Source organism: Suncus etruscus, chromosome X (assembly GCF_024139225.1).
Source record: "Suncus etruscus isolate mSunEtr1 chromosome X, mSunEtr1.pri.cur, whole genome shotgun sequence".
Taxonomy (NCBI): Eukaryota; Metazoa; Chordata; class Mammalia; order Eulipotyphla; family Soricidae; genus Suncus; species Suncus etruscus.
The window spans coordinates 46,817,910-46,845,901 of record NC_064868.1 but is presented as its reverse complement, the minus strand read 5'-3'; the positions used below and the strand labels follow the sequence as shown (position 1 = coordinate 46,845,901).

Sequence of the window (27,992 nt, the reverse complement as noted above, 5' to 3'; positions counted from 1 at the left end):
GTTTCAGCATCCATAATTACTGAAGCCCCCAAAATAAATGTCTGCTTAGTTTTATGATGTTGTTGCTCTGTGAAATTTTATTTTCATTCTTTCAGTTAATTTATTCATCAGCATTAATAAAATATATTGGGGGCTTCACCCATCCAAACATTAAAATAATATTTCCTTTAGTTTCTCATAAAAATTGCCAATGATTTTCTGTCATAATTTTAAGTTTTTAATGGCTAGAATTATGAAATGTTTCCCTTTGTAATTTCATAGCTCACAACAGTATTATCCTGCTAGCAGACACTTAGTTTACACAGAGTTACTTTTGCCATTTTTCTCTTTGTTCAGTGAGATGGGTTGGTCTTACCTGTTAGTATCACATTCGAGTATCTCAAAGAGTCAAGATGTACATGTTCTTATTTCTAAATCAGATAAGAAGCTTTTTCTAAATGACACCAGTGAAAGTGCTTATTAACTTGCCATTATAGATTTAATCATATATGTGCTGCTAAAAATAATTTAATGGATGAACAACTCAGTAAAGGAGAACTCTCACCACCCACACACATCATGATAAAATAGGGCAGCATTTGCACTTGCTTTAACAGCTCCACTTGTGAAATAGTTCTGATTCCCATGGTTTTCTCCTTTACTTTAAAATTCCAGCTTCATCCAGTCAGTTGCCAAAATCCTTAAACATAGTTCTACTCTATTTAACATTTCTAAATTGATTCATCTTTACTGTGTGCTGTACGTCTCTGTGGTAGCCATATGTTTTGGAAAAAAATCCAGATATTAATTAAGATCCGTGGTGTTTCCATAATGCCAAAAAGAGAACAAGAAAAGAAGGAAAAGGAAACCTTGTTCTTCTATGTAGTTCCCATCGTTAAGATGCTCCGTGGAAGGAAATCGTGTGTGGTGGGCAGAGGCTGATAATGAGAGCCTCACATTTCTATGCATTTGCTAGTGCGCTTGCTGCAGCAACAAGCCTGATTGATATATGACTTCAATAGCACTTTTCCATTTGACATTCTCTCTCTCTCTCCTCTCTCTTTCCCCCTCTCTCACTCTTTCTCTCCCTCCCTCCCTCTCTCTCTCCCTTTTTCCTCCCTCCCTCCCTCCCTCTTTCCCTCCCTCCCTCCCTCCCTCTCTCCCTCTGTCGCTTAAACAACAGTCCTAACTTTTGTGTGATGCAAATATAAAAGGCAAGCCATGTGACAGAGAGACAGAAGAACAAAAGCATTTGGAAGTAACAGGACCTCTTTCTAGCTCTCAGAAAAGTCTGAGAAGAAAGGAGCCCTGCGTTTTCCCCAAGGTAAGCAGGAAAACAAGCGCTGCCGGCTTGCCTAGGAAATTGCTTCTTTCCAAACCGAGCGTTTCATCCTCCTTTCAGACAGAGACAACCTTTAAATACCACTTAAATTTGCATTAATTTAATTTGCATTAATTTGTAGCATTAAAAAAAAAAAGAAGAACGGGTCTTTGAAGTCGTGACAGAGTAGAGGACCCTCACAGAAAGGTGGGAAATCTCTTTTGGTTTGGCTTAAGAGATTTTATTTTCAAACTTTCTGCGGAGTTAGATGTAACTTTGTAATTATTCTTCTATTTGACCCTGTGAGAGGAGACTGAGAAGCAGCAATTTACGGACATGGATTCCTGCAGCCCCAGTATCTTCTCCACCGCCTTCCATGCCACTGACAATGGGGTACTATTAACCCGGGCAAGCTTGCAAATTTAAAAGCGCATTGTTTACTTTTATTACTTCTTCTGTATGCTGCAGAACTCCTGCCAGGGCTCTGCGGGAGCATTTAAAATGACTTCAAACTATAGGCAACACTTATTTCTAGTTTCTTTGTACCATGCTTTACAGAAACCCTGTTCCTATGCACTCTTCTTCCCACTGTGCAAAGAATTGCTGCCATAAATGCAGTTAGGAGCACTTTGGAAGAGGAGGATGGGTTTAGTATATGATTTTGATTGGATAGAAAGTCCAAGGAAAAGGCTTTTTTTTTTTTTTGCCTTGGCCTTATTGCTAAGTTATTTTTAGTAGTCAGCTTGTCTGTGCCACACAACTGATGCTACAGTGTTCAAAGTAACCAGAAAAGGATGCTCTAGCAGCACAGGGACCAAAATCTTTAAGCATGACCCCTACAAACACCTGAGAAATATTCAGAAGGTTCTTTCTGGCTCCTGAATACAGATTTTCCCTTTGAATGAACAATTGGACTGTAGGAGGCCTGGGCATAACTCTTTCTTGGGGGACAGGAAGTTTGATTGTGTACAGAATGTTAATGACTCAGAAGGCCCTGTAACTGAGGCTCATTGTAATAATGGAGGAGCACAGATAAACCTGTATGTAAGAAAGAGATAGACTTTTTTTCTACTGAGATTCAAGTGTAAGAAAGGAAGTAATTTCACAAGAGTCCAAGATCCTGCTATTTTGGTAACAGCTATGAATTTTACAAATGTGTCTCTTTTCATTTCTAATTTTAGGATACTTTAATTTAATTTGCCAGCTCTGACAAATTGCTTCAATATATAAAATTAAGTACATGTGTTTTTGAAAAGAGAGACATCTGAAATGTCCTCCAAGAACATGAGGATCTCAGAATGCTCCTCAACTTTGTGAAAACAAATGTAAACTTTTGGGGTACTATTGCCCATTCTCACTGTGAAGCAGAGATGTATTTAATGGAGAATATTTTTCTGATTAATACATTAGCAATCAATATTGATGGAAAAATCTGGCTTTTGAATAAGTTAATTTGTAACTTTGGGATATTTATTACTCAAGAAATTCTGTAAGATACTATAAATTTAATTCCTAGACAATTTTATGTGATACAAAACAATTCCGGTAACAAAACATTTACTTGAATCAAAGCGATTTTCTTAAGCTAAATTTTAGGTAATCATGGTGAGTGTCTGAACTCAAAATGTAATCGTTTGTAACATCTTTTAAAATTTCACTGGTTTCTGGCAAAGGGAAAAGCGGTTGAAGCCTTGTTGATGATTGTGTATCAAGCAGCTGGCACTTCCAGATGAAAATATGCTTGTGGAGTTGTCAATCTTAATTCAGTACCAATGATATATTTCAATACATTTAACAATTCCAACTCATTTATTTCCATTGACCCTTAAAATATGGCAAAATTCTTATAATTATACCCACAAATGGCAATCACCAATTTTTACTATGTTTTAAGCCTTCATAACCAATGGCGATTTTCCTTATTGGTTGATTATTAATCTTAGTATTCCTTACATGATTTATGTTGTTTGAGGCTGCAAGGTAAATGAAACATTGTCCATTGTCCAATAGTTCTGATTCTGTATTTTATCTACAGTAAGATTTTGGAACTGAAATTAACTTTGCCAAAGGGTAAACAGGTCAATAACTTCATTATAATAAAGGACCATTAAAATATATGCTAATTCCAAGATTTCTGGAAAATAGTTATCACATATTAATACATTTTATTTCTTATTTTATTAAGGGATTCCCCTGAAATTTTAATCACCAAAATCTAGGTACTCATAATGAGCTAAAATAATCTATATCTTTTCCACCTGAGTTGAAGCCTAGAAAGGAGACAATTATCTTTTTTCTGCTCCCTTGATCTCCCTTTGCATAGGGTCATGCGATGTCTCCATCCTGTCCAGCAAGAGAAATTTTCTCAGCAAGTAACATAAGTTACAGTTGATAGAGCACTGAATTAGAAATGTGCACATTATACTCGCTCCATCCCCTGATAAAAATTAGGGACTATAGGACCTGGCATGAAGATAAGAGGACCCTGAAAAAATTTTGAAAAATGTTAAGTCCAGGTATCCATGAGAGCCACACAGAGTATTACTTTTAACTAATCTATTCTGATATTTTATTAGACTGGCAGGTTACAGAGGAGGGAAGACCTGAACACAGCATCACCCTGGTCTTTGACTTGGCCTTTACCAACAGATAATCTCCTGCAATTGGATTAAAAAAGCCTCCGACTCTCTAGGGTGCCTGACTCACCCCAGAAGACCCTTAGCTTTTCTTTTTTTGACCTTTAAGTTCATTCTCATCTCTTCCCATAATAGCCAATTACTACTGCTTTGTCTAGGCCTTCAAGCTGTGCCAGTGAATGCAGAAAAGTTGGAAAGGTAGATAGGAAAGATGGGGAGCAGAAAAGATGGGGATTCAAGGAAGAAGCAGGGACCTCTCAGAATTTGTGAGCTCCTGTGCCCAGTTCCTTGTGAATTGTGTTGGCCGTGATCAGCTGTCATTTCCTCTTCATGTATGACACTGTAGAACATATTATAATTTTCTCTGTGATGGTATGTTTGGAATTTCTCTGATGCCCCACCTCACCAACTTACCCAGACTATAAAAGCAAGGTTGTAAGCCTTTGAACAGCTGGCAGGCTATATATTTCTCCTTTAGTTCACATAAACTAATTCAGAAAAGAATTCAGCTAGACTGGCAGTGCCATGTCTGGTTATTAGTTTCCTGCAAATCCTTACTCCACCACCTCCTTTGCCCTCCCTGAAAACTTCCTGGGTGGTATGAAGCTTTTCTTTTCTTTTACTCCTCACCACTCCCACCCCGCCCCTTTTCCCTTTGCCTGAGCTTCTTCCATTGTGAGCTTACTCTTTGCTCTGCCTGTTTTAGACAGCCCGGGCCCTGTTCTGTCTGCAGACAACAGCCCATGAAGTCTCCCTATCTCCACAGTATTCCCACCATGTCATTCTTGGCAGCAGTTTGGCTGGGCTGATAGGATTGGGGATTTTTTTTGGATCACTGAGCGTGAGCCCACTCAAAGAGAACAACAGCTCCATGGCTCGGCTGCCTTTTAGGCTGCATAGAACTGGGATGCAGTGACCCGGGTTGGCAGGGACAAGCATACCATCACAGTGACCTGCACATCTCTAGAAAAGGCAAAGGGTGGGGTGGGATCATTATGCAGCCTGACTGCACTTCAGCCTACATTAAGAGAAATGTGCCTCTTCTGTATGGGGAGAGACAAGTGACTTGAAACAAAGCTCCCTGAATTTTTGTAGCCTACCCCACCCCTTCCCTCCATCCTTCCCACATCCTTCCCTTCACAAGCATAAAGACAGACAGACTAGACTTTTAATTTGACTAGCATAGGCCTGAATGTTTTCTATGAAATGCATTTGGAGAGAGAAGAGAGAAATGGATCTGGAGTTGTAGCAAACAAAAATGCATGAAACTGGAGGGAGGAGGAAAGGGTTTAATTTTTTCTCTTAATGGCAGAACAACAAATGCTTTCTACATTGTAAATGGAAGAAACTGGACTTCTCATTAGGCATCCCAATTTAAAAGCTCACGTAACCCCCTCTGTGCAGTATCTTTAAAAGATGCTGTTAATGTCATGGAGACCAAAAAGGTATTAAAGAGCAATCTACAATGCAGCTTCCTATTCCTTTTCTTTTCCTGGGGGCTTTTATAGTGGTTTCCAAATTACCTAAAGTTCATTAAAAGACTAAAAGGAAAAATTTAACAGAGCTGAATTAAACTGAGTTTCCCCTATTAGCTTGACAATAAGGAAAAAGAAAGTAGGAAAGAAAGAGAAGAAAGAACCAACTTCTCCCTTTGCCATTTCTTGAGATTTAATATGAATTATTCCATACAAGTCCCTAGGCTAGAGGATCTATTTAAAGATGCCTGGCAGCATAAAGAGAGAGGGTAAAAATACAAGCACTCTTTTGTTCATCAAAGGTTTTCTTTGGGAGGACATTAAGAGCATTCCTATTTTCCTGTCTGCCCCTGCTGGTGGCACCATTCCAGCTGGTAGTACCCACTCCTCACCCATCAGATCAGCAACTAAGAACATCTGTGATACAAGGAGGAAACAATGGGTGGGAAATCCTTCTGAAACCTCTATCTGTGGCGTTGGAAAAGTAAGGGAGTGTGGTCATTTTGCTGTGCAGGTTACTTGCTACAACAAATTCACACACCCACACATTTGAGTTTTTGAGGAAGACTTGCTGATATCATTGTTTCTAATGCCAGCTGCTTTTACATTTACACCACTTTCCCCCCTTATGTTTCTAGCAATAATTTTCATGACAACATTCATGCTTTCCTACCTCTTCATCAGAGGGTCTCGGAGTTTCATGGGTGAACATATATCGCTGAACGTCACACCCCCAGACTCATTTTCAATAGTTAGACTGTAACACCCTGAATGGGGTTCATAGTCTGGAACAATTACTTTCTTGTTTGAAAGAGTGCTGACTCAGAAAATTAAAAGAATGGGTGACTTCAGTTGGCAATATATCTCCCCCAGTGCTTATAATAAGAAATTCATCCAATTTGGGGCTGTTTTGCCCTCATGTAAAAATTTAAACATGAACATTGATTAGCATTTCACTTAACTTTGGTTCTATAAGATTTCTGGAAGTATATATTTCTTTATCTTTCTACAACTACTAAGATTTTTTCATACAATTTTATTTCTTCCAGAATCTCAGTCCCATTTTTTCTTTTAAACTTTGATCTAACCAATTGCAGTATCATTAAAAATTGGAAGAACAGCAGGTTCAGACATTGAGGAAAGTTGATGATCTGACAGAAAATGCTCAGGAGTGGTATCCCTGCATCATTATGATCTAACAATAGTCCTAAACATGAAGTTTTTTCTATAGTATCATCAATAAGGAATAAAAATAGAAAAAGAGAAGCTAATAGAAGGAACAAAACAGAAGAAAAGATTATTGTTATTTTTTAAAATAATTTATTAATTTAAGCACCATAGTTACAAACATGTTTGTAGTTCGATTTCAGTCATAAAATGTACACTCTCTTTTACCAGTGAAACATTCCAGCCACTAATGTCCCCAATTTTCCTCCTTTCCCACCCTCTGCCTGTTTTTGAGCTAGACATTCTAATTCTTTCTCGCACTATCATTGTCATGGTAGCTGTTAGTGTCCTTATTTCTCTAACTAAGCAGTGCTTCTCAAATAGTGGGGCGCTCTCCCCAGGGGGGCTCAAAGCTCTGTAAAGAGGGGCGCGCGTTTGACCTCGACAAACACTTTCATAACAATCTAAGTCCCGTGTTTATGATTCTGTATGTCTCTGGAGCTAAGATGCTGTGTCCTTCTTCAAACCCGGCTTAGAAAAGTTATGCATTGCAAAACGTGCTCATTGTAGCCATTAATCCAGACATCATCTCTGATTAAAAAAATCAGCTCAAATTATTTTATATATTTTTGTTTTGCAGGTTAAAGTTTTTTAAATAAAGATACTATTTACAGTTGTGCGGGGGGAGGTGCAAAAAATGTTTTCTTCTTCCTAGGAAGGCATGACAGAAAATAATTGAGAAGCACTGAACTAAGCTCACCACTCTTTGTGGTAAGCTTTATACCATAAACTGGTCATTATGGCCCTCATTTCTATTGTCTCTTGGTATTAATACTATACTTTATTTTTTCTTAGATCCTAGAGATGAGTGAGACTAGTCTGTGTCTTTATCCCTATTACTTGGATTATTTTTTTGTTCAAAATCTTCTGCTACAGATTTTTACTTACAAAAACTTCAAAAGTTGTTGTGTTCCTTAATTTCACTTATACCATCTCATTATAAGGGGTTGTAGTTTTGAAGCTACCCTTTTTATTTGACATTAGAAAGGAAGGTCACATCTGTAAATGAAAAAATATTACCATCCTCAACTGTAAGTAAAAAAATAGGTGCAGATATTCCTCATATGGACATGACCAATCAATAAAATCCAATCAAAATTCAAATTTACTTTAGAAAACAAGGTGATAATTTAGTATGTGATTTGTTCCAAATTGTAAAAAATTACTCTCTCTAAGAACTTAATTTTTCTTTTGAGGGTTGAAATCTGAAAGCTGTAGGAGAGAGTTGTTAGAGGACAATTGACTACTACCAAAGGATGTAGTTATGGAGAGATTGCAGCAAAGCAAAACAGAAATGGAAAACACATAATCCAATAAGTTTAGTTATTAGCAATATATGGAAACAATTTATGTGATTTATGTCTTGATATATGTTTGTCTTCATAAATTTTCTGCATTATCGCAAGAATGAATTCAGAATTCAAATATGATGGTTGGGCCAAAAGGGTAAATTGAACAGAGAATGTAAAGACTGATTTGTGCCTATTATGTTTCATTATAACTAAGGACTCTACAGCTACTGTGTGGGTAAGAGTAATCAGATAAGTTTGTAAACAATTTATTATGCACTTTGAAGAAATGTCAGTCAGCTTATTTGTCTCCAAGGTTAAAGTACTCCAAGTTGACTTTGGCCACTTCTCTTATCCTAAGAGATCCAAGGAATCTTGTGACAAAGGCAGTGCCAAATTATCAGTACCAAGATCTCCAGAATACCTGCCCATCCTGTCTTTTCTACAGAGTAGAGTATGAGTTCATTTGCTTTGACAGCACAGTGTACTCTGGATTGTGCATCTCAGAACTATCTTTCTGTTTTTTCCAAAGTTACTTAGGAAAGATGTAAATTATCTAATTTCTTACATGAAGTTCCCTTTCTAGGAGGGATGCATGAGATGAAAGGAACCTTCACCTTTTGAAACTGTTCTCTTTGAAATCATTAAAAGGACAGTGGTAGGTTTGAACATCAAAAATGATCTATCTCCACCATTTTATCTGTGACTTCCTCTATATTTTATTCTATTTTGATAAAAGAATGGAAGAGAACACTATGTTGAGGACCATTGTTAATTTGTGGGCCTGCAGAAAGACCACCCCTAAACATTTTCTGATAACCTGTCACCACATCAGTCAGCCCTTAGTGGGCAGGTTAGATTTACAAAAATAATCCATCAGAGGAAAAGGCTCAAAACATAGTGCCTTTTGACACATGGATAATCAAGCATGATCATTTCCATTTTATGCTGTTTGTATACTAAAAGCCAGTTATGTCAACCATTAGTAATTGAGAACATATCTTTTCTTAGACATTATAGTACTGCACAGAACATCAGAAAAGTATCCAAGACCCATTCCCAATGAGAAAGTCCTAGGATTATGAGTGTATCAGATATTTTACCAACCAGAGTCCCTTACTCTTGATTACTCAAACTCTATTTACTCCACATTTTCGGAGAATCCAGATTTCCTAAATGCTTTATTTTTTTATTCTGAACCACATTACATTAAAATTCTCATTAGGGCATGGGGCTCTATGATTCAAACTCAGATTAGGAGTCTAAAAAGGGGTTAGGTGGCTTGAACTTGGCCTATAGCATCACCATTAAATGAAAGATCTCTAATTTGAGAATGATTAGCTACAGTTTGCCTTTCTCCCATGACCATTTATTGGAGTCTGAAAAGAAACCCTAAAAATTTCAAAACCGCTTCAAGAGAAATGTGAGCTGGTTGGTTCAATATCCTCCCACACTGATTCCTATTATAAACAACATATTATTAATTTACAAGACACATTTAGTACATTGCAAGCATTAATGTAAACTAAAAACTATTTTTATTTCGGGCCACCAATATTGCCTCAACAATAGGAAGTTCTTACAAACTAGCCTTTAGTGTTATTTGGACATGTATGCACTATTTAACTTTTTGAGTGAGGAAAGGACTCTTCTTAGGAAATAGGTAGCCTAAAGCAGGTGCTGCTTATTGAGAAGAAAATGTTAGAAATGCATAGAACCATAGCAGCTTCTAAACCAATACATTAATTTTGTAGCTGAGGAAAATAAGTCTTAGAGAAGTCAAGTGACTTCCTCAAAATCCTGAAGCCTTTAATGAGCTAGTAGTGTTCGGAGCTGGAGACTCCTCAGACTAACCTCCCATCATTAGGTAGCCTTTGGTTTCTGAATACATTAGAATAGTTATCCACTATTTCTAACAAACAAGGGAAAATAAAGGGGTATGGGAAACTTTCAATATAGGCTTAAAAGAGTTTGGGTAGGAAGAGATCAAAGTTGTAGGTAAGTGAGTTTGAATAACAGTGAGAGGTTTCTGTGGATTTTCTGAAAATCAGCACTGTAAGATTTAGTCCATCTCAAGGTCAAGTCTTTCCATACTCATCCTTTCTTAGATAGGATGCACACACAAGTGGGGCCACTTGACAGTTTCTCATTTCTCATCCTCAGAAATGCTTCTATTTCTAGTCTTTCTGAAAGTTAAAGGAACATCTTCATTTACCTAAACACTGTGATTATATTTTGTTTTTTTGTTTGAGCTACATATCTGCTTTCCTTTTAATTCTACCGTATCTTCTTGTGCCACCATAGCTGCTGAGCTTAGCCATACTTGGCAAGCAATGGAAGCTAGAAGTACACAGAGTCCTATCACAGAAATGGAGGACTGTTATTTTACCACAAGGACATTGTATTTTATCTCCAAATGTGGAACTATGGGAACAGGCATTGTTAGACACATTCTGGCACCTTGAAATGTATTCAACACTAACTCTAGACACTGGCTCTAGACACTGCCATATGACTAGAGCCACTTCTTTTCAACTGACCTTGTGATTTCAATAATTGAAGATAACTTGAAGATAACTTCCAATAATTGAAATCAATATTCTTTTTTCAGTAAATTTTTTTACCTCTGCAGCACAGGACAAACCCATAACCTGCAGAAGAAAAGATTGGGAAGTTTTTGGATACAGTTTCAGGGATTTTTTTTGATATCTCTATTTAAACTCCTTGATTACAAATATGATTGTAGTTGGGTTTCAGTCATGTAAAGAACATCCCCCTTCACGAGTGCAACATTCTCATCATCAATGTCCCAAGTCTCCCTCCTCCCCACTCCACCCCTGCCTGTACTCTGGACAGGCTTTCTACTTCCTTATTCATTTTATGATAGTTCTCAGTGTAGATATTTCTCTAACTGCCCTCATCACCCTTTGTGGTGAGCTTCATGAAGTGAGCTGGACCTTCCAGCCCGCCTCTCTTTTGTCTCTGAGAATTATTGCAAAAATGTCTTTTATTTTTCTTAAAACCCATAGATGAATGAGTCTATTCTGCATCTATCTCTCTCCTTCTGACTTATTTCACTCAGCATAATAGATTCCATGTATATCCATGTATAGGAAAATTTCATGACTTCATCTCTTCTCACGGCTGCATAATATTCCATTGTGTATATGTACCACAGTTTCTTTAGCAATTCATCTGGTGAAGAACATCTTGGTTATTTCCAGAGTCTGGCTATTGTAAATAGCGTTGCAAGGAATATAGGTGTGAGGAAAGGATTTTTGTAATGTATTTTTGTGTTCCTGGGGTATGTCCCTAGGAATGATATAGCTGGATCATATCAGAGCTCAATTTCCAGTTTATGGAGGAATCTCCATTTTGTTTTCCATAATGGTTGAACTAGAAGGCATTCCCACCAGCAGTGAAAGAGTTCCTTTCTCTCCACATCCCTGCCAGCACTGCTTGTTCATATTCTTTGTGATGTGCACCAATCTCTTTGGTGTGAGATGGTACCTCACAGTTGTTTTGATTTGCATCTCCTTGATGATTAGTGATTTGGAGCATTTTTTCATGTGCCTTTTGGCCATTTGTATTTCTTCTTTGACAAAGTGTCTATTCATGTCTTCTCCCCATTTTTTGATGGGATTAGATGTTTTTTCTTGTAAAGTTCTGTCAGTGCCTTGTATATTTTGGATATTAGCCCCTTATCTAATGGGTATTGGGTGAATAGTTTCTCCCACTTAGTGGGCAGCTCTTGTATCCTGGGCGCTATTTCCTTTGAGGTGCAGAAGCTTCTCAGCTTAATATATACCCATCTGTTTATCTGTGCTTCCATTTGTTTGAAGAGTGCTGTTTCCTCCTTAAAGATGTCTTTAGTCTCAATGTCATGGAGTGTTTTACCTACATTTGTTCTATATACCTCTGGGTCAGTTCAGGTATGGCTTTTTGGATGCTTCTTGGCTGTCAAAATGGACCCATATACAAAATCAATCACTGACAGTAAAGGATGTTTTATAAAATCAGCATGCTATTTACAGTTATATAATGAGTCTCAGGAAGTACATCTAACTTGTTTTCCAAGGCATCTAGTTGAATAAATTCAATTGGAATGCTTCGAGAGACTATTTACCACTGCAGATTCTCAGAGATACCTAGAATTTCTTACTTGTATAATCCTAGTATGTGGAGTGTTATCCAGTGGAAATGTTTCATCCATATTTTTATCTTTGTTTTAAAATTCTTTGAGAAGGGGCTGGAGAGATAGCATGGAGGCAAGGCATTTGTCTTGCATGCAGAAGGACGGTGGTTCGAATCCTGGCATCACATATGGTCCCCCAGAGCCTGCCAGGAGCGATTTCGGAGCATTGAGCCAGGAGTAAACCTTGAGCACTGCAGGGTGTGACCCTCCCCCAAAACAAAACAAAACAAAACTTTTTTTGAGAAGGCTCTGTTTTTTCATCTTAATCTTACTCTTGCCTGATACAATTGTTTAAAATTATAACAAACATAAAATAATTCTGTTATATTGATACTATTCCAAAGTTATTTTATGTTGTCTACTTAACTTAGAAATTAGGCAATAAGTTATTTAATAAATTACCTGTTAATAGAGTTCAAGGGTGTGTCAAAAAGTTATTTAGGAAAACAGCATGTCAAGATGTTTTGCTTAGAGGTATAGTAAACTGGACAGGATATTAGGGTAGAGTGTACCTGTGATCTCTCCTGTTTCTTGATTTTGTCTTTTAGAGCAGAAGAAAGGACATATCAGAATGATTAGTGAACATATAATCAATAAACATTTGAAGAAAACCCACAGTTAGAAATATTTGTATGTACTAGTGAAATAAATTTCCTAGAGGAAAATTGAGTTACTGGTGAATATCCTGCCTTTACTGGCAAGGAAGGCAAGCAAATAGGCATTTATGGCATATGTTACTTATCTTAGTCTGTAGCTGGTTTAACTTGTATGAAATGAGCATTCTGTCCTCTGCTATGAGGATGGTTACACCATGAGTGAGTGCATTTTGGGGCACAGAATCATCTCTCACCCACCAAGAAAGCTGGGCCACTGTAAGTACTGATATATTATTCTGTTGAGGATAACAGGTGGGCAAATCTGAGCATCAGTTCTTTTCCAGTTGTTCTTTTCCAGTTGTTTGGAGGGTAGCTTCAAAGTAGGGTATGAGGACTTCATGTTTCTTCAGTAACTTACCATTGGTACTATTATGAGTGGTCTCTGTATATCAACCAAGTTTATGTCTCAGAGGTCGCACCTGAGCTTATGATATCTCGTATACTATTGAGTTCAGGAAGAGAGTTGCTTTTTCATTCAATTGAGTTACCATTTGATTTTGTATTCCTTTGCTTTAAAATGAAGAAAATTAGAATTAATTTAACTTGAAGGAAACTATAGAATCTCCTATAAACATTTTACCATAAAATGGGGTTAACTAATGTAAATTTTCCTTATTCTTCATTTTCCTTTCTTTATGAACACACACACACACACATATATACACTGTGAACATTCTCAGCAATTTGTATTCCAACCAGTTCACTGTTAAGAGAAACCCACCTGTTGTCACTCTTTCATTAATCACTACACTTAGTTATTTTTCTATGCAATGATTTTATTTAATTTGAATACTTAAGACAAAAATCTCCATGTTATTTTTCAAAATTCTTACATTTTTGTTTTGAGGATTTGATGAATTCAATGATATTTTGTGTTGCTGCTTAAATTCTTATTCAGTCTAGTTTAATGTAAAAAATGAGCAAAAACTATTATGCTTTATGAGTATCTTGAAGTAGGTTGAGTAGGGTGTTTGAATTGCCCCCCACCAATCAGGGTTCAATCCCTGACATCCCATAGGGTCCCCCGAGCCTGGCAAAAGCGATTTCTGAGCTCAGAACCAGAAATAATCCCTGAGCGTTTCTAGATGTGGTCCAAAAACAAACAAAAATTTAAAAAATATATAAATAGAGAAGTGAGTAGGTGGGAGGGAAACTGGGGCATTGATAGCAGGAAAAGTGTACTGGTGAGAAGGGTGGTGTACATAATATGACAGAAACACAATCATGAATAATTCTGTAAGCACAGTGTTTAAGCAATCATAATAAAAATAATGATTAAAAAGTATTTCTAACAAAATAAAAAATGAACTTAATATTAAATGAAGTATAATAAATTAAATTAATATTTCTTTTTTTGTTTTTTTGGGGGGTGCACCCGTTTGATGCTCAGGGGTTACTCCTGGCTAAGCACTCAGAAATTGCCCCTGGCTTGGGGGGACCATATGGGACGCCGGGGGATCGAACCGTGGTCCTTCCTTGGCTAGCTCTTGCAAGGCGGACACCTTACCTCTAGCGCTACCTCACCGGCCCCTAAATTAATATTTCTAAACTGATTTTTAAAACTACTTAAAATTAAAAAACGAATATGTAATACATTCATAAGTTTAAAATATTACAAATAAAACAGGTTTACAATAAAAAGTCTGTTACATCTGCCAACAAATTAGCATAACTAATTGTATTGGTTTTTTGAGTGTCTTTGCAGAGATTTGTTATGAGAAGAAAGTAAATTAGTGCTATATATATTTGTTTTATTTTGTTTTTCTGGTCACATCAGCTTTACTCAGGGTTACTTCTGAATCTGTGATTAGGGTTCACTCATGATGGACACAGGAGACTGCCTGGGATTGAACTCTGGTTTGATGCATACAAAATAAACTCTTTACCAGCTGTACTATTCATATCACTTTGTGTTTTAGTAAAATCAATTGACAGGGTCTTGTATATTTTATATAGTAATACAGTGGCCCATGCCATGAAAATGATATAGCATATTTTACCAGAACCCTCAATGACAGATATTTTGTGATACTCTGATATTTCTAATTTTATGCCACAGCAACAAATATTGATGTGAATGATCAAATATTTGTGAGATTTTACATGTAAGATAATTCTCAGAAGTGGAACTTTGGGGTCTAAATTACAAACATTTGCGGTTTTAATATATATGTCCAAATTGGCCTCTATAGAACTTTACAAATTTATATTATACTATCTTGTCAAAAGGGTATGTGAGGAAACTTTGCAACCTTTGTAAATCTGGTCTAAGTAGTTTCATTTTCATTTCACTTAAATGACCAAGTGTGTTCACATTTGTCTGTGTTTTGTTTTCTACATAGCAACAAATATAACCGCATACAAACATATGTAAGGTATTGCTATGGATGCCCGTTGCTTGCTTTTAGTATTGAACTATACATTTTTCCCATTTGCTTTGCTCATTTGGCCATATATCCTGGTTTCTGGCAATGGATAGGAAGGGCCAGAACTTATCTATTTTTCCTGCTATCCATTTGCTATTGCTCCTTTGGGATATATATGTGAATTGGAATAGTGAAAGAAGAAATTAATAAATCCACTTCCTGTGATGAAAACTATAATATAATATAATATAATATAATATAATATAATATAATATAATATAATATAATATAATATAATATAATATAATATAATATAATATAATATAATATAATATAATATAATATAATATAATATAATATAATATAATATAATATAATATAATATAATATAATATAATATAATATAATATAATATAATATAATATAATATAATATAATATAATATAATATAATATATAAACTATATAATAACTTGGGATAGTTTACTAATATGAAAAATAATTTTAAAAAAGGTCAGGAATAATGCAGCTGTCAAGCATAGAAATCTCTGGATCTTTTAGCTAAAGTTTTGGGAAATTTCATTGAAATGGCATAGGAAAATGTAAAATATTCATCTGAAACAATAGCAACAATAAAATATGTGTTTGTTTATTATTTTCCAAGATGGGGCTTTAGAGTGAGATGAGGTCAATTTTAGTGAGATATTGCTATTATCACGTCCACCATAGGAATTTTTTAAAATGTTGAATGAAAATATGGTGACTCAATTTTAAGTTTATCTTTTTATGTGTATATGATGAGCACTAAATCTATAATTAGTAAATGGTATCATTTTAGAGCAACAGTGGGCTGTACCCTTTTTCTCTTCCAACTTTCCTAGTCTATATATAAGAAAACTGAACTTGTAATGGTTTAAATGACTTGTACAAGGTTCCCTAAGTAAAGTATGGCAATGTTATTCTAAGTGGGTTTTCTCATTACTTGTTTGTATTTTCCTGAAAAATTTCTAGGATAGAACTTTCTGAAACATACTCTAAGGTTCTGACATTAGAGAGATTTTCTACTCTGTAATAGTGCTACATCACATGCCCTTTGCTCTTGAGGATCCCCTGTCCCAGACTTGCAAAGCATTATTCTGAGGCTAAATGTGTCTAAGGCCACTAGACTCAATTACTTTTGCCTTAACAGTTTGCTGTTAAAGCAAAATATATTGACTTATGTGACTTGAATCTTGACCAGTTTATTCAGATGGTCTATTAGTTAGAAGTTAAAGAATTTATATTGTGAACAAAATAATCAAATTTTGATTTTAAATAACTTTGAAAGTTTTTCCGAAACTTTAATAAATATGTCTCTTTATGTTTAATATAATGTATATTCCTTTAAATTTTTCTCAAAATCAAAAATAGCTTTGATGCTGTCTTTTGATGTGACAAAAAGCATTGGTGCTGGTCATGCTTGTAGAGTTAGTGAGGTGATACAGGGTGGTCTGCAGATCTCATTGTTTTGACCAAAAGGTATGTTTAAAAGAACAACATAAATTTTGAGGAAATAAGTATGGCATGATACCATTTTAATGATAAGTTTCCACTTCAGTTACTTTCTTTTCAAATTATACCACACGCAAAGTTTTTGCAGTAGTAAACTGTGTTGGAAAATACATATGTGTTGTCTTAACCACACTAGAATCCAGTAAAGCATATAATGTGTATTTTAGATGCAGATTGTCATTGAGGCTGGGTGGCACAGGACTGAAAACAAAAACAGGATTAGATCATAATGCAGAAGTGGAAAACTAGATGGGTGGGTGGATATGAACCTGAAAATGGAAAATATGGTTCCCGTTGGGGCATGATCTGTGTTCATTAGTGCTGAGCTGTCTCCTCTTTAACCAGAAAGCTGACATTGACACCAAAGTTTATTGAAAGACTGAGGACACTCTCCTATCCCCACCAGTAGGGAGAAGAATGAGACCACCCAAAATGGTTAGTTGTTACCAGAACATATGTGTGATTTTTATATTCGATTCAAACACTTCTTGCTCCTAGGAACTCCAGCAATTAAAGTGCTTCTATTAAACCATCGTGTCTACCTCCAAACCGTTATAAATATGTAGTATAATTTATGGGATGGGGTAGGATGGAATAAATGTCTTTTTTTTTTTTTTTTACCAGAAACTGTATTCTTCACTAGCAATGAAAATGGTAAATTCTACCCAATACCTCTTGGGTTCCATTGTTGTCTCTGGGCAAATGTATCTGGAGAAAATAATTTCTGTTTCCATTCCAGCTGTGTAGCAGATACTCTGATGATGGATTGCAATTGTAAGAAATAAGACAAACGTCCGCATACAAAGGACAATGACAGCCAGAAAGCTTCACTTGGATCCTGCCCTTTCCTTGAAAGGAACTGGATCATAGGAGGTGGAGCATTTCCAGTTTTTAGTACTCTGCCTCCCTCTGCTGTTCTTCTTGAAAACTTTTTCCTTACAACAATGAGAAATCATGTACTTGCTGCATCCTTTTCTATGCTCTCCCTGCTGGCACTAATGGGAGATACAGACAGCTCCTTGATGTTGGAAACGGACCCTCGGCGATGCATGAGGCACCATTATGTTGATTCAATCAGTCACCCGTTGTACAAGTGTAGCTCAAAGGTAAGACCTGTGAAGGTAACATTGCTTCTAAAGCAGACAGGAAGCCATATTTCTCTTCAAAAGTTGGAGAACTATGACTACAGCATTTATGACAGAATCATGCTTTTAGGGTTTCACACCATGCTTTGTCATCTGTCCCTTTTAAAAATGGTGCCGAGGATATTTTAAAAAGATGAGCATCAAACTCAGGGCCTCACACATGAATCCAGGTGGTCTGCTAATGAGCTAGCTATGTTCTTTATCTTTACTTTCGTCAATAAAACGTATTAACTATGTGCACACTCAGTCAACTTCACTCTTCTCAGCTGCTCAAAGTCAATACGAAAGGTTGTAAGTGTCTCACAATAAAACTGTTGCTAAAACACAAGGCAGGTGTGTTTACGCCCCTGACTATGGAATTGTTGAGTAATAGTGTAAATTTTCAAGAAAGAAAAAAGGTCTACCAATTATTACAACTCCTACTCCAACAACAATAAAGAGGAAGGTACTGCAAAAATATAATTAAATTATAAATAGATATATGTATTGAATAGGATCTGGGAAAATAGTTGGTCTCTGGACATATAATTGAAGCTTTTCTTCACCTACTATGTTTATATTAATGGTTCAATAACAAGTACATTAATTAAAATTATTCAAAACTAAAATAAAATCTATACTAAAAGAAATAAATGGTTGCAAAAGGTAAATGACAACTGTTTATCACTTTTACATTGGTGACCCATTTATTTCTTATTTGAAATAGTTTGTAACTTTTGTACAAACTAACTATGGAAATAAAATCTTGGTTATGAGTTAAGGTGTATAAAGGTCATAAAGATTGGCCAGCAAATGGAACACCAAGAAAGGAGGCACACAGTAGAAAAAGACAGAATATAGTTTTTATGACTGTCATTGTCCCAAACAGTTGTATGCAAGACATTTGCCCATATTTGGCAAATAATACTTTGTTTACCACAAATTTGGACATTTTTCGACTTTTAGTCCTGAGACTAAAATCACCTAAGATTCTAAATTCACCTAATATGGTAAGTACATTTTAAAATGATTAGAATAATTAAGAAGTTTTGTAATTTTAACTGCTATAATTAAGACAAGTAAATCCATCTCTCCACTCTACATTTAAAAATAGTACGACTACTGCCTGCTTTTGAAATTTCCATAATTTATCTGTTTATATCTTAAAAAATGAGGAATTATTTTAGCATGGGGGAATCATAACTTGAGTTAAATCTCTTCAACCATTTTAGTAATAAAATCTAGGACCGTGGAAAAAAAACAGGGTCTTTCTGCTTAAGAAAAACTTTGCGGCTCTTATTTGAATTTATAGAACTAAAAGAGGAGTAAATAGATAAACTCAATATTTTGCAAGATTGTACCCTTCAGAGGAAAAAACTAAAACAATTTTCTTTAAATGTGGAAAGTGTTTTTAGAACTGGGATTTCTCGGAAATTATTGGTATAAATGAGTTTTACTGGAGCTCATTTATAAACTTCTCTCCCTTCCTCCTACCAAAGCACATTGTACTCCTAATACTTAATTTTTATTTAAATATTTTATTGAGGTAAAATTAGCATATGATACTATAAGTGTTTATATATATTTGTTTTGGGGCCATACCAATGACACTCAGGGGTGACTCCTGGCTATGTGCTCAGAAATCGCTTCTGGCTCAGGGGAACATATAGGACACCGGATTGAATCTAGGTCTGTCCTGGGTCAACCACTGCTCTATCACTCCAGACCCAAGTGTTTATGTTTTTATGAATACCTTTTTACTACTCCATGCTCCCCATTAGAGCATAATCATTATTCTGTTTTTAAAGAGGAATTAACATGATTTCAAAGTTAAAGTTAGTATGATGATAGTAAGGAGCAGAGAAATTACATGTTCTATAAAATAATCAATGATCTGGAAATATTTGGTGAAATGATGGAAGAGTGTCGTAGTAATTCTAATGTTAATTAGTCTAGGGATGGTCAAAGACAAGATGTCATTAACTCAAACCTAATAGACTCACAGTTTTTGTATATGAGTTAAGAAACAGATAACCTTTGTTCACTTCTGTTTCTTTAAAAATGCCATAGTGACAGTGCCAAAAATTTAATATTGGGAGAAATGCTCATAATTTCATGGTAACAATCTGTTTCCAAATATTCCAATATATTCCACATTTAGTCAGTTTTATGTAAATTGTGTTTATAATTATAAACCTTGCTTTCTTGGCATAGAGTATGTCTGGCAGGATTTCAACTACTGAGACCTTTTCTGGATTATATTTTCTCACTGTATTAAGAAACAAAAACTACTTTTTATTTTGAAATGTTCTGTAGTTCTTAACTCTCACAGTCTCTCTAATGCCTGATTTAACCAAATTGGTTGCCTTTACAGACTTGGAATAAAACATTTAGACTGCATCTAGAAAACTACTATTAGGAGTTGTTACAAAGAGAAGAGTAGGGTAGGTTTTTTCCTTCTCTGAACAGTTTTTCAACAGGATAGCTAATGGCCATTATTTAGTAGATGCATGATACATGAGTGTTCTTTGCGTATTAACTTTTACTACTTCAAAATTTAACTTCTCTCATGTCTAAGTGTTGAGAAGAAAGATGAATTATATATGTATATATATGTATATATATATTTTTATATATATATTTCCAGTAAGGCAACCTAATACCTGAAAGAAGTATTGAGTACTTTGATAAATGTCATTTAGCTCTTGAGTGCAATATTTGTCTCTCATAAGCATTCTACTTTCATTTGAATTTTCGTATTAGAGGAGTGCAAGAAGAAAGAAAATACTGTTCAATAGCCCAGCTTCTTCTGAAAACAGTGGCTCATATTCAGTAAGAAAGTGAAGAAAAGAAATGGTTAAAGTTATCGGGGGTAGGGGCAGGAGAGATAGCATGGAGGTAGGGCTTTTGCCTTGCATCCAAAAGGAGGGTGGTTTGAATCCCGACATTCCGTATGGTCCCCAGAGACTGCCAGGAGTGATTTCTGAGCGTAGAGCCAGGAGTAACCTTTGAGCGCTGTCGGGTGTGACCCCCCCAAAAATCCCAAAAAATGGTTATTGGGGGGCATTCAATGAGATACTCTTTCCATAAACCTCAATTTACAATTGGACTACTATAGGGTCCTATCCTTTATTTCTTTGTAATATAAGAACTGAGATGGAGTCAGGCAAAAAAAAAATGGGCCACAGTGGTCCACCAAAGAGTCAGTATGGCCACAGATTAGGATGTCATTGGTAGCTTTTAGAGATGACAGCTCCTAAATTTAGGTATAAAAAATCCGGGGATTGTAACTTTGTTTTTCATCTATAATCTTCCCTGAAAGTCTAAGTCATAAAAGGTTATAGAGCAAACAGACATAATATTAGTTTTGAGTGAAGATGAGCTCTCTGGAAAATCTTAAGGCATATAAGGCATCCCAAACTTTGAAGTGGTTTCAGATTCTAACTCCAGTGCTTGCCAAATGGGTGGCTTGGGCAGGAAATGAGTGATTATTTGGTGTCCCAGTTTATTACCATATAACATAGTCCTAATGGTGTCAATCTAGTGATTTTATTGTGAGTCTGGGAGATATGGGGGAGAAGGGAGATGGGGCACTGGTGGTGGAATGGTTGCACTGGTGAAGAGGGTGTACATTTTAACGACTGAACCCAACTATAAACATGTGTGTAATCAGGGTGCTAAATAAATTAATAAAAATATTTGTAAAACATCCAGAACAGTAGACATATAATAGAAATTAATGCAAGATACTGTGATCCTAATCAAGTTAAAAACTGAAGAGTTGTTCAAACTTTATTTTTTGTTTTGATTTTTGTTTCTATTATAAGTTTCTTACAGTATCAGCAAAAATGAACCTCAATGTGACTGTTGTTAAACACAAAGCCCAATTGTCTTTGGATAGGCAATGTGTGGTACAAAGTGAAAATGTACATTTTATATTGTGGTGTAAAAATGAAAGAGAGACAGATACTGCTATCTAACCTTTCTTATGCAATTTGGAGAGAGAAACTAAGCAGGATCTCTAGTTTCTGGACAGGGAGGGGGTTTGGAAATGATGTTATGGGCTTGTAAGTCTGAATTAGATGAGGAGATGATGACTCCAGGCCAGGAGTGTTAAACCAGGTCATCTGAAATCTGAAGGGTCACAGGAACAACAACAAAGAGGAGAAATGAAGGTTAGGAGACAATGTCTGAGAACATTTCTTCAGAAAAAGATAGGGCTTACCAAGATCTGAACCTTAGAATTAGGAGAGCATGGTAAACATCCCATTTCATCTCCTACTGCGGACTATGTAACTCATATTATGATAGAATAAAGGAAGGGAAGAAGGAATATTGATCTAAGAGCAGTTATCTAAACAGAAGAAAACACTTGATTTAAACAAATGAAACAAATATATATTGAATACCTTCAATGTCTACCTACCATGGGAGATATTAGAAGAATAAACGAATCAAAATAAGGACACTTTTTTTCTAAATATTCTTTACAAGTAAACAGAAGACAGATGGAAGGAAAATGTTCCATATACATAGGTGTGTGAATTGGGACCAGAGTGAAAATATAGATTCTAGTGTGGTGACCTAAGTAAGTTAAAATTACCCCATGCCTGGCAACTGTTTATTATCCTGCTTGTAGGTTTTTCATGCTTTCAGTATAACATAGATTCACTAGAGTTTCACTGACTCCCCAGAGATGAGGTGAATGGTTATTTAGAGTACTGGTGAAGAAAGCTTTGGAAGAATGTAGTCACTTGCTCCTAAAGAGCAAGGGGTTTGGTTGGTTCTTCAAGTGATGTCATTAAATAAGGTGTCTCCAGTGTTCACCCCTGAGACAAAGACAAACTAAGGAATAAAGTAGTCTATCTTTATCCTAGAATGGAAACTGAGTTCTTTAATTTACTGAAAGATATATCTAGTCAGTCATGGCCTGAACTAAGTATTCATGAGGCTTCACATGAGAAGAGAGAAAAGTGATGATGATAAGAGTCTTTCAATAAGGAATGATATAAACCATCTGTTTTTAGGCTTTCTTTCACGCAGGAGATAGTTGTGGATTTCAGTAAAAGACATAACTGTCTAAGAACCACGGAAGGTCATCAGAGAGAGCAAGGGTCAGAGGTCTTAGGATGCAATCCTTGGTCTGGACTCAGAAGTTACATCTGGCAGCAATTTTCTCAGTGTAGGCTGAACGCCATGGCCTGTGACCAACATGATAGCTTACTGAGCTGTTATGGACTCATATTATACACTGTCCTCACATGGTTAGGAGACTGCACCCAGGAATCTGACTATCTCATTTCAGAACATTATTTATTTCACTGTATGACCTATGAAACTTCTGGCTGGTAATATATCTTTCATTTCATAATTTCTTGGTTTTTAGAATGGGGGAAATTTACATTTTGAAATGAGTGTTAAGAATCAACTTGTACATGAAGGACTCGGCACAGTGCCTAGGACTAGTAAATGTTCAACCTAAGTTATATATCATCATTTTTATTACTTTATTGGTATTCGTAGACTCAACATATGGAAACAAGACAAAAACCATAAATGAACTGATCATTGAGTAAACACTCTGAACTTAAAGGAACTAGATTAGGCGAAACTGGCTTTCCCACCCCTCTGGAGACAAGTGACTCCAAGTTTGGTGGTTAATAGAGGAGATCTTGAGGAACTGTGTAGTTTCTAAGTCTCAGAGTATTCTTTTTGGTAACATTATACAGCAAAAATTAAACTGAAAATTGAACTGAAAATGCAAAAATAAATAGTATCTATTTGTCTCTTACTGGAACTATGAAAAGTCAATAGGAACACATGAGAAATTACCATCTATTAGACTTATTCCTCTAATGATGGAATTTCACATGTATTCCCTGTCAAAAGAATTTGATTTCTTGATTTGATAATGTAATACTCTGCATGTTATTAAAAATAGCTAAGTGCAAAATGCAGAATTTCTAACCACAGTCCCAAATGATTTGACCACAATTAGAACATTTGTAGATTCCTAGCAGGTTTACGTCTCTTAAAGCACACATTTACAGGTCTTTTTTCCCAAATTCATTGTTTTTTCCCAAAAAAGTCAGATTTCAGTGTTGGTTATAGTTTTAAGATGGAAACTGTAGCAATATACTTTGAATCTCCCAGAGAATGCATTTGTATATGTGTGATGAGAACATTATGGGCCCCCAAATTTCTTCAAAATCTTTTCTTTAAAAAGTGAGTTGAATTTTAAAGGAGGGTAGTTGTTTAAATTTCATTACATTTCTAAAATACTTGAGTAGATCAAGTGAGAGCAGTTCTGTGTGCAGTCCTGAAATAATTAAGTTTGACTAGAGTACGGATGAGTGGTAAGAGTGACAGTAATATAAGAAATATTGCAAATATATGTGAAATATAGCTCAAGAAGTTTCAAAGGTCAGTATTTTGAATTTTAATCTGAAAGTTGGAGACAGCCATTGAAGGTATTTGTTGTACACATCTGTGAGATCTCCCTTGTTTGGAGAGTACAACTACTGAAGAAGGGGGCCAATGGAAAGTGGCACAACAATACAGAAGTTTTGTTCTTCAGAATAAGCTGAAGGTTTAAGATTCTGAAAACTAAATAAAATTTCTTTTTTGGATCAGTTTCTGTTTTTCTCTTTCTCTCTCTATTTTTAAAACAATTTTTTCTAATTGTTGAGTTGATCACTTTATCAATTATACCAATTACTTGGTCCTCCCAGGACCCATATGTGTATTTAATTCTCCAATATGTGTGCTATGTAGGTATAAAAAAATCTGCACCTCATTATTACAATAGACAAGTAGAATAAAGGTGCATCGCTCAACACCCCATATTTTAATAAATGCTCAGTTCTCCTATCTGATAATCCACATTAGAGATGAGGAAGTTTAACTTAACAATACTTCAAGTAATTGTGTTAAAGTATCTTTTTCCAGTTATTACTACTAAAAAGAGTGACTTGGACTCTTTCTTATTAGATTGATGGATATGAGCACTATTGATAGGCCTACGTATTTCTACCATAGCATCATCTCCCAAAATTTACTTCAATTCCATTTTTTTGTCCATCACTTTGAAGAGCCTACAGGACAGAATAAAAATTTTTGATTATTGGTTTTGTTTTGGACCACACCTAGCTGTGCTTAAGGGTTACTGCATTCAGAAATTATTCTTGGCATGCTTGTGGGACAGTATGGGATGCCAGGGATGGAACCTGGTTTGGCTGTGGGCAAGGCAAATGTCCTACCAATATAATAATTGCTCTGGCCCCCAAAATTAAAGCTTTAATAAAATCTAAAAACCTCACAGCTGTCATTGTCCTTACGCTGCTATATGTTTTCTGTGAAAAGAAATAATTTGGCTTAGTCCAATTTAAGTTCACCAACCCCTGTTGTGTTGTTTTCTAGTTCCTATATTCTTTTTTGGTTGCTCAGGGATCCATCCTTGGATTCATACCAGAATTTTCATAGATAATGATGTTAATGATCTATAATTACCAGAAGCAATTTTCTCTTTCTTTTGGAAAGTTATTTCCTTTTTTTATTCCCTAGGAGTTTAATTTTGCCTATAAGCTCATGTCAGAGAATGATTTTTTTCTTAATTACTGATACTTCTTAAAATATCATAAAATAGGGGCCGGGAAGGTGGCGCTAGAGGTAAGGTGTCTACCTTGCAAGCGCTAGCGTAGGACGGACCATGGTTCGATCCCCCGGCATCCCATATGGTCCCCCCAAGCCAGGGGCAATTTCTGAGCGCATAGCCAGGAGTAACCCCTGAGCTTCAAACGGGTGTGGCCCCAAAACCAAAAAAAATATCATAAAATAAATATCAATTGAATGTCTGCATATATATTCTTTAGTCTATTATTTATTTTTTGTTAGTTTGAGGCACACCCAGGGATTACTCCTGGCTCTTTATTCAGAAATTACTCCTGGCTTGGGGACCATATGGGATGTCAGGGATCAAACCCATGTCCATCCTGGGTTAGCTGCATTCAAGGCAAATGCCCTACCACTGTGCTACCACTCTGGCTCCCCCTTTAGTATATTATTACATAGTTCTGTTTTATATAGTCTTGCTGTTGATTCTGAAAATATAGAGGAATTTATTTTCCATTGAATTATATATAATGATTTAAAGCAAGAACCTTTTACAAAAACATGTATGAATAACCTGTTTCCTTTTTCTCCTTGTATTCAACATATAGGATAATAAAGCTTAATTAGTTAAATTAATTTCCTACCCTATCTATGACTGCCACTCCAACTATACAATAATTTATGTGTGGGGTACATAGATGAATATTATATCATCTCCTTAAGCTATATACTAAATATTTGAGCCTATTGCATACTTGCATCTATTGCTCTAGAAATAACCCAATAACTTGCATAAAATTCCCAAAATAATTTGTTTACCAAAGTCACATTAATATCACAATAAATAATCCAGACCAAGTTTTATTTCATCTATCTCTACCTTTAAATACAGAGCTGATAGAAATAAGTCTACCATAATATTTGATCCAAAATGACTCTGAGGATTCAATTGCACCAGCTTCAGACACCTTTAGTATATGAACCCAGAAATGTGATTTCAGTTCCCCAAATAGTTTTTCTTTTTAGCGTCTCAGCTGGTAGGTTCCAGCATATTTCTTCCTGTACATCATTCCAGGATATTTCTTCCTGTACATCATTTAGATTGTCCTAATTTTCTTCTTCAAAAACCAAAATCTTTTTGATCCTTGGTCCTTGGCACCAAATGGTTCAGAGTCCTGCCAGGAGTGATCCCTGAGCACAGAGCCAGGAGTAAGTCCTGAGCACTGCCCGATATGCTCTATAACACCCCCACACACAAAAAAACCAGAAATCATAATTATTTTCCTTAGAAAATCTATACATTTAAGTATTCTTTTATTTATATTTTCATTGCACATTCATTATATCATTCTTTGAAAAAATGGTCTCTATATCATTGCTTACTACCTGATCTTTCATCTTGAACAGACACCGTACTTTTGAGATTGTTTAAATTTGCATTATGCCTGTGGTAGACTGCTACTAGTCAGAAGAAACTTTGTTCTTTCGTTTTTATTAGCAAATCACAGTGTTAGACCTCATTCAGTGTTAAACCTTTTAATGCATTCAAATGACAACCATCACGGAAGCTTTGAAAACTGCAAAATCAAGGAATATATTGCATAAGGATTTTTAATTCATTCTGTCTGAGATGGGCCTGGTTGTTGATGTTTTAAAAAACAAGTTTGCCTGTTGATTTTCATGTATAATGCGGGCTAAGTCACCGGTTTGGTATTTAAGGACTTGACAAAAAGTGTTAGGGTCTTTACAAGGATATTGTCATTGGAACACAGCTACAAAGTAATCACTTTTCTTTTCTCCCCAGATGGTGCTCCTGGCTAAATGTGAGGGACACTGCAGTCAGGCTTCACGCTCTGAGCCTATGGTGTCCTTCAGCACTATTCTCAAGCAGCCCTTCCGCTCTTCTTGTTACTGCTGCCGGCCCCAGACCTCCAAGCTGAAGGCATTGCGGCTCCGCTGCTCAGGGGGCATGCGACTCACAGCCACCTATCGGTACATCCTCTCCTGTCATTGCGAGGAGTGCAGTTCTTGAGACTGGCTGTTGAGTGGTTTCTAGATGGTGGTTCAAAACCCTCACCCCCTCGCCGAGGCAGTTCAAAGCAGCTAGAGAAAGACCGGCAAGAAAAGAGTTAAGGAGAGAACAAAAGCAATTCCCAAGGGGATTTTGCATATATTAGTAATAAAAAGCTCTACAGGCTTAACCTAGAGAGAGGATCTGAAAACTTGTTTTTCATTCCCATCTTCATTCCCTGGTATAATTTCTTTTGATTCCTTTTCAGACCCAAGCATTTCCCATTTGGGGATGAATGCCGTTCAAGAATCCCCACAATTCAGCATCAGTGAGAAGAGTAGTGAGGCTATCACTGTTGGGTGCAGAGTAGGGAAGCATTCACTTTGGAAACCTGTAAAGACAACTCTTTTTATTTTTTGTCTTAGGATTTTTGTATAAGCAGCCATGATTCTAAAAGTTACCAATTTCAAATTCTAGACACCAAATACAAATATGTTTATTTAGGCAGTTTCTTACGTGTTCAGCTAACTGATATTAAAATAATTTGCAAAC

The 27,992-nt window shown here is 35.9% G+C and overlaps 1 protein-coding gene across 1 annotated transcript; it reads left to right on the top strand.

The window, feature by feature from the left end:
- The first annotated feature begins 1,112 nt into the window (after positions 1–1,112).
- On the top strand, positions 1,113–27,808 carry NDP (norrin cystine knot growth factor NDP). The gene is made up of 3 exons (XM_049767383.1): positions 1,113–1,303; positions 17,434–17,800; positions 27,234–27,808. The coding sequence occupies exons 2-3, from the start codon at positions 17,639–17,641 to the stop codon at positions 27,459–27,461; spliced, it is 390 nt and encodes a 129-aa protein (XP_049623340.1). The 5' UTR covers positions 1,113–1,303; positions 17,434–17,638; the 3' UTR covers positions 27,462–27,808.
- The last annotated feature ends 184 nt before the right edge of the window (positions 27,809–27,992 follow it).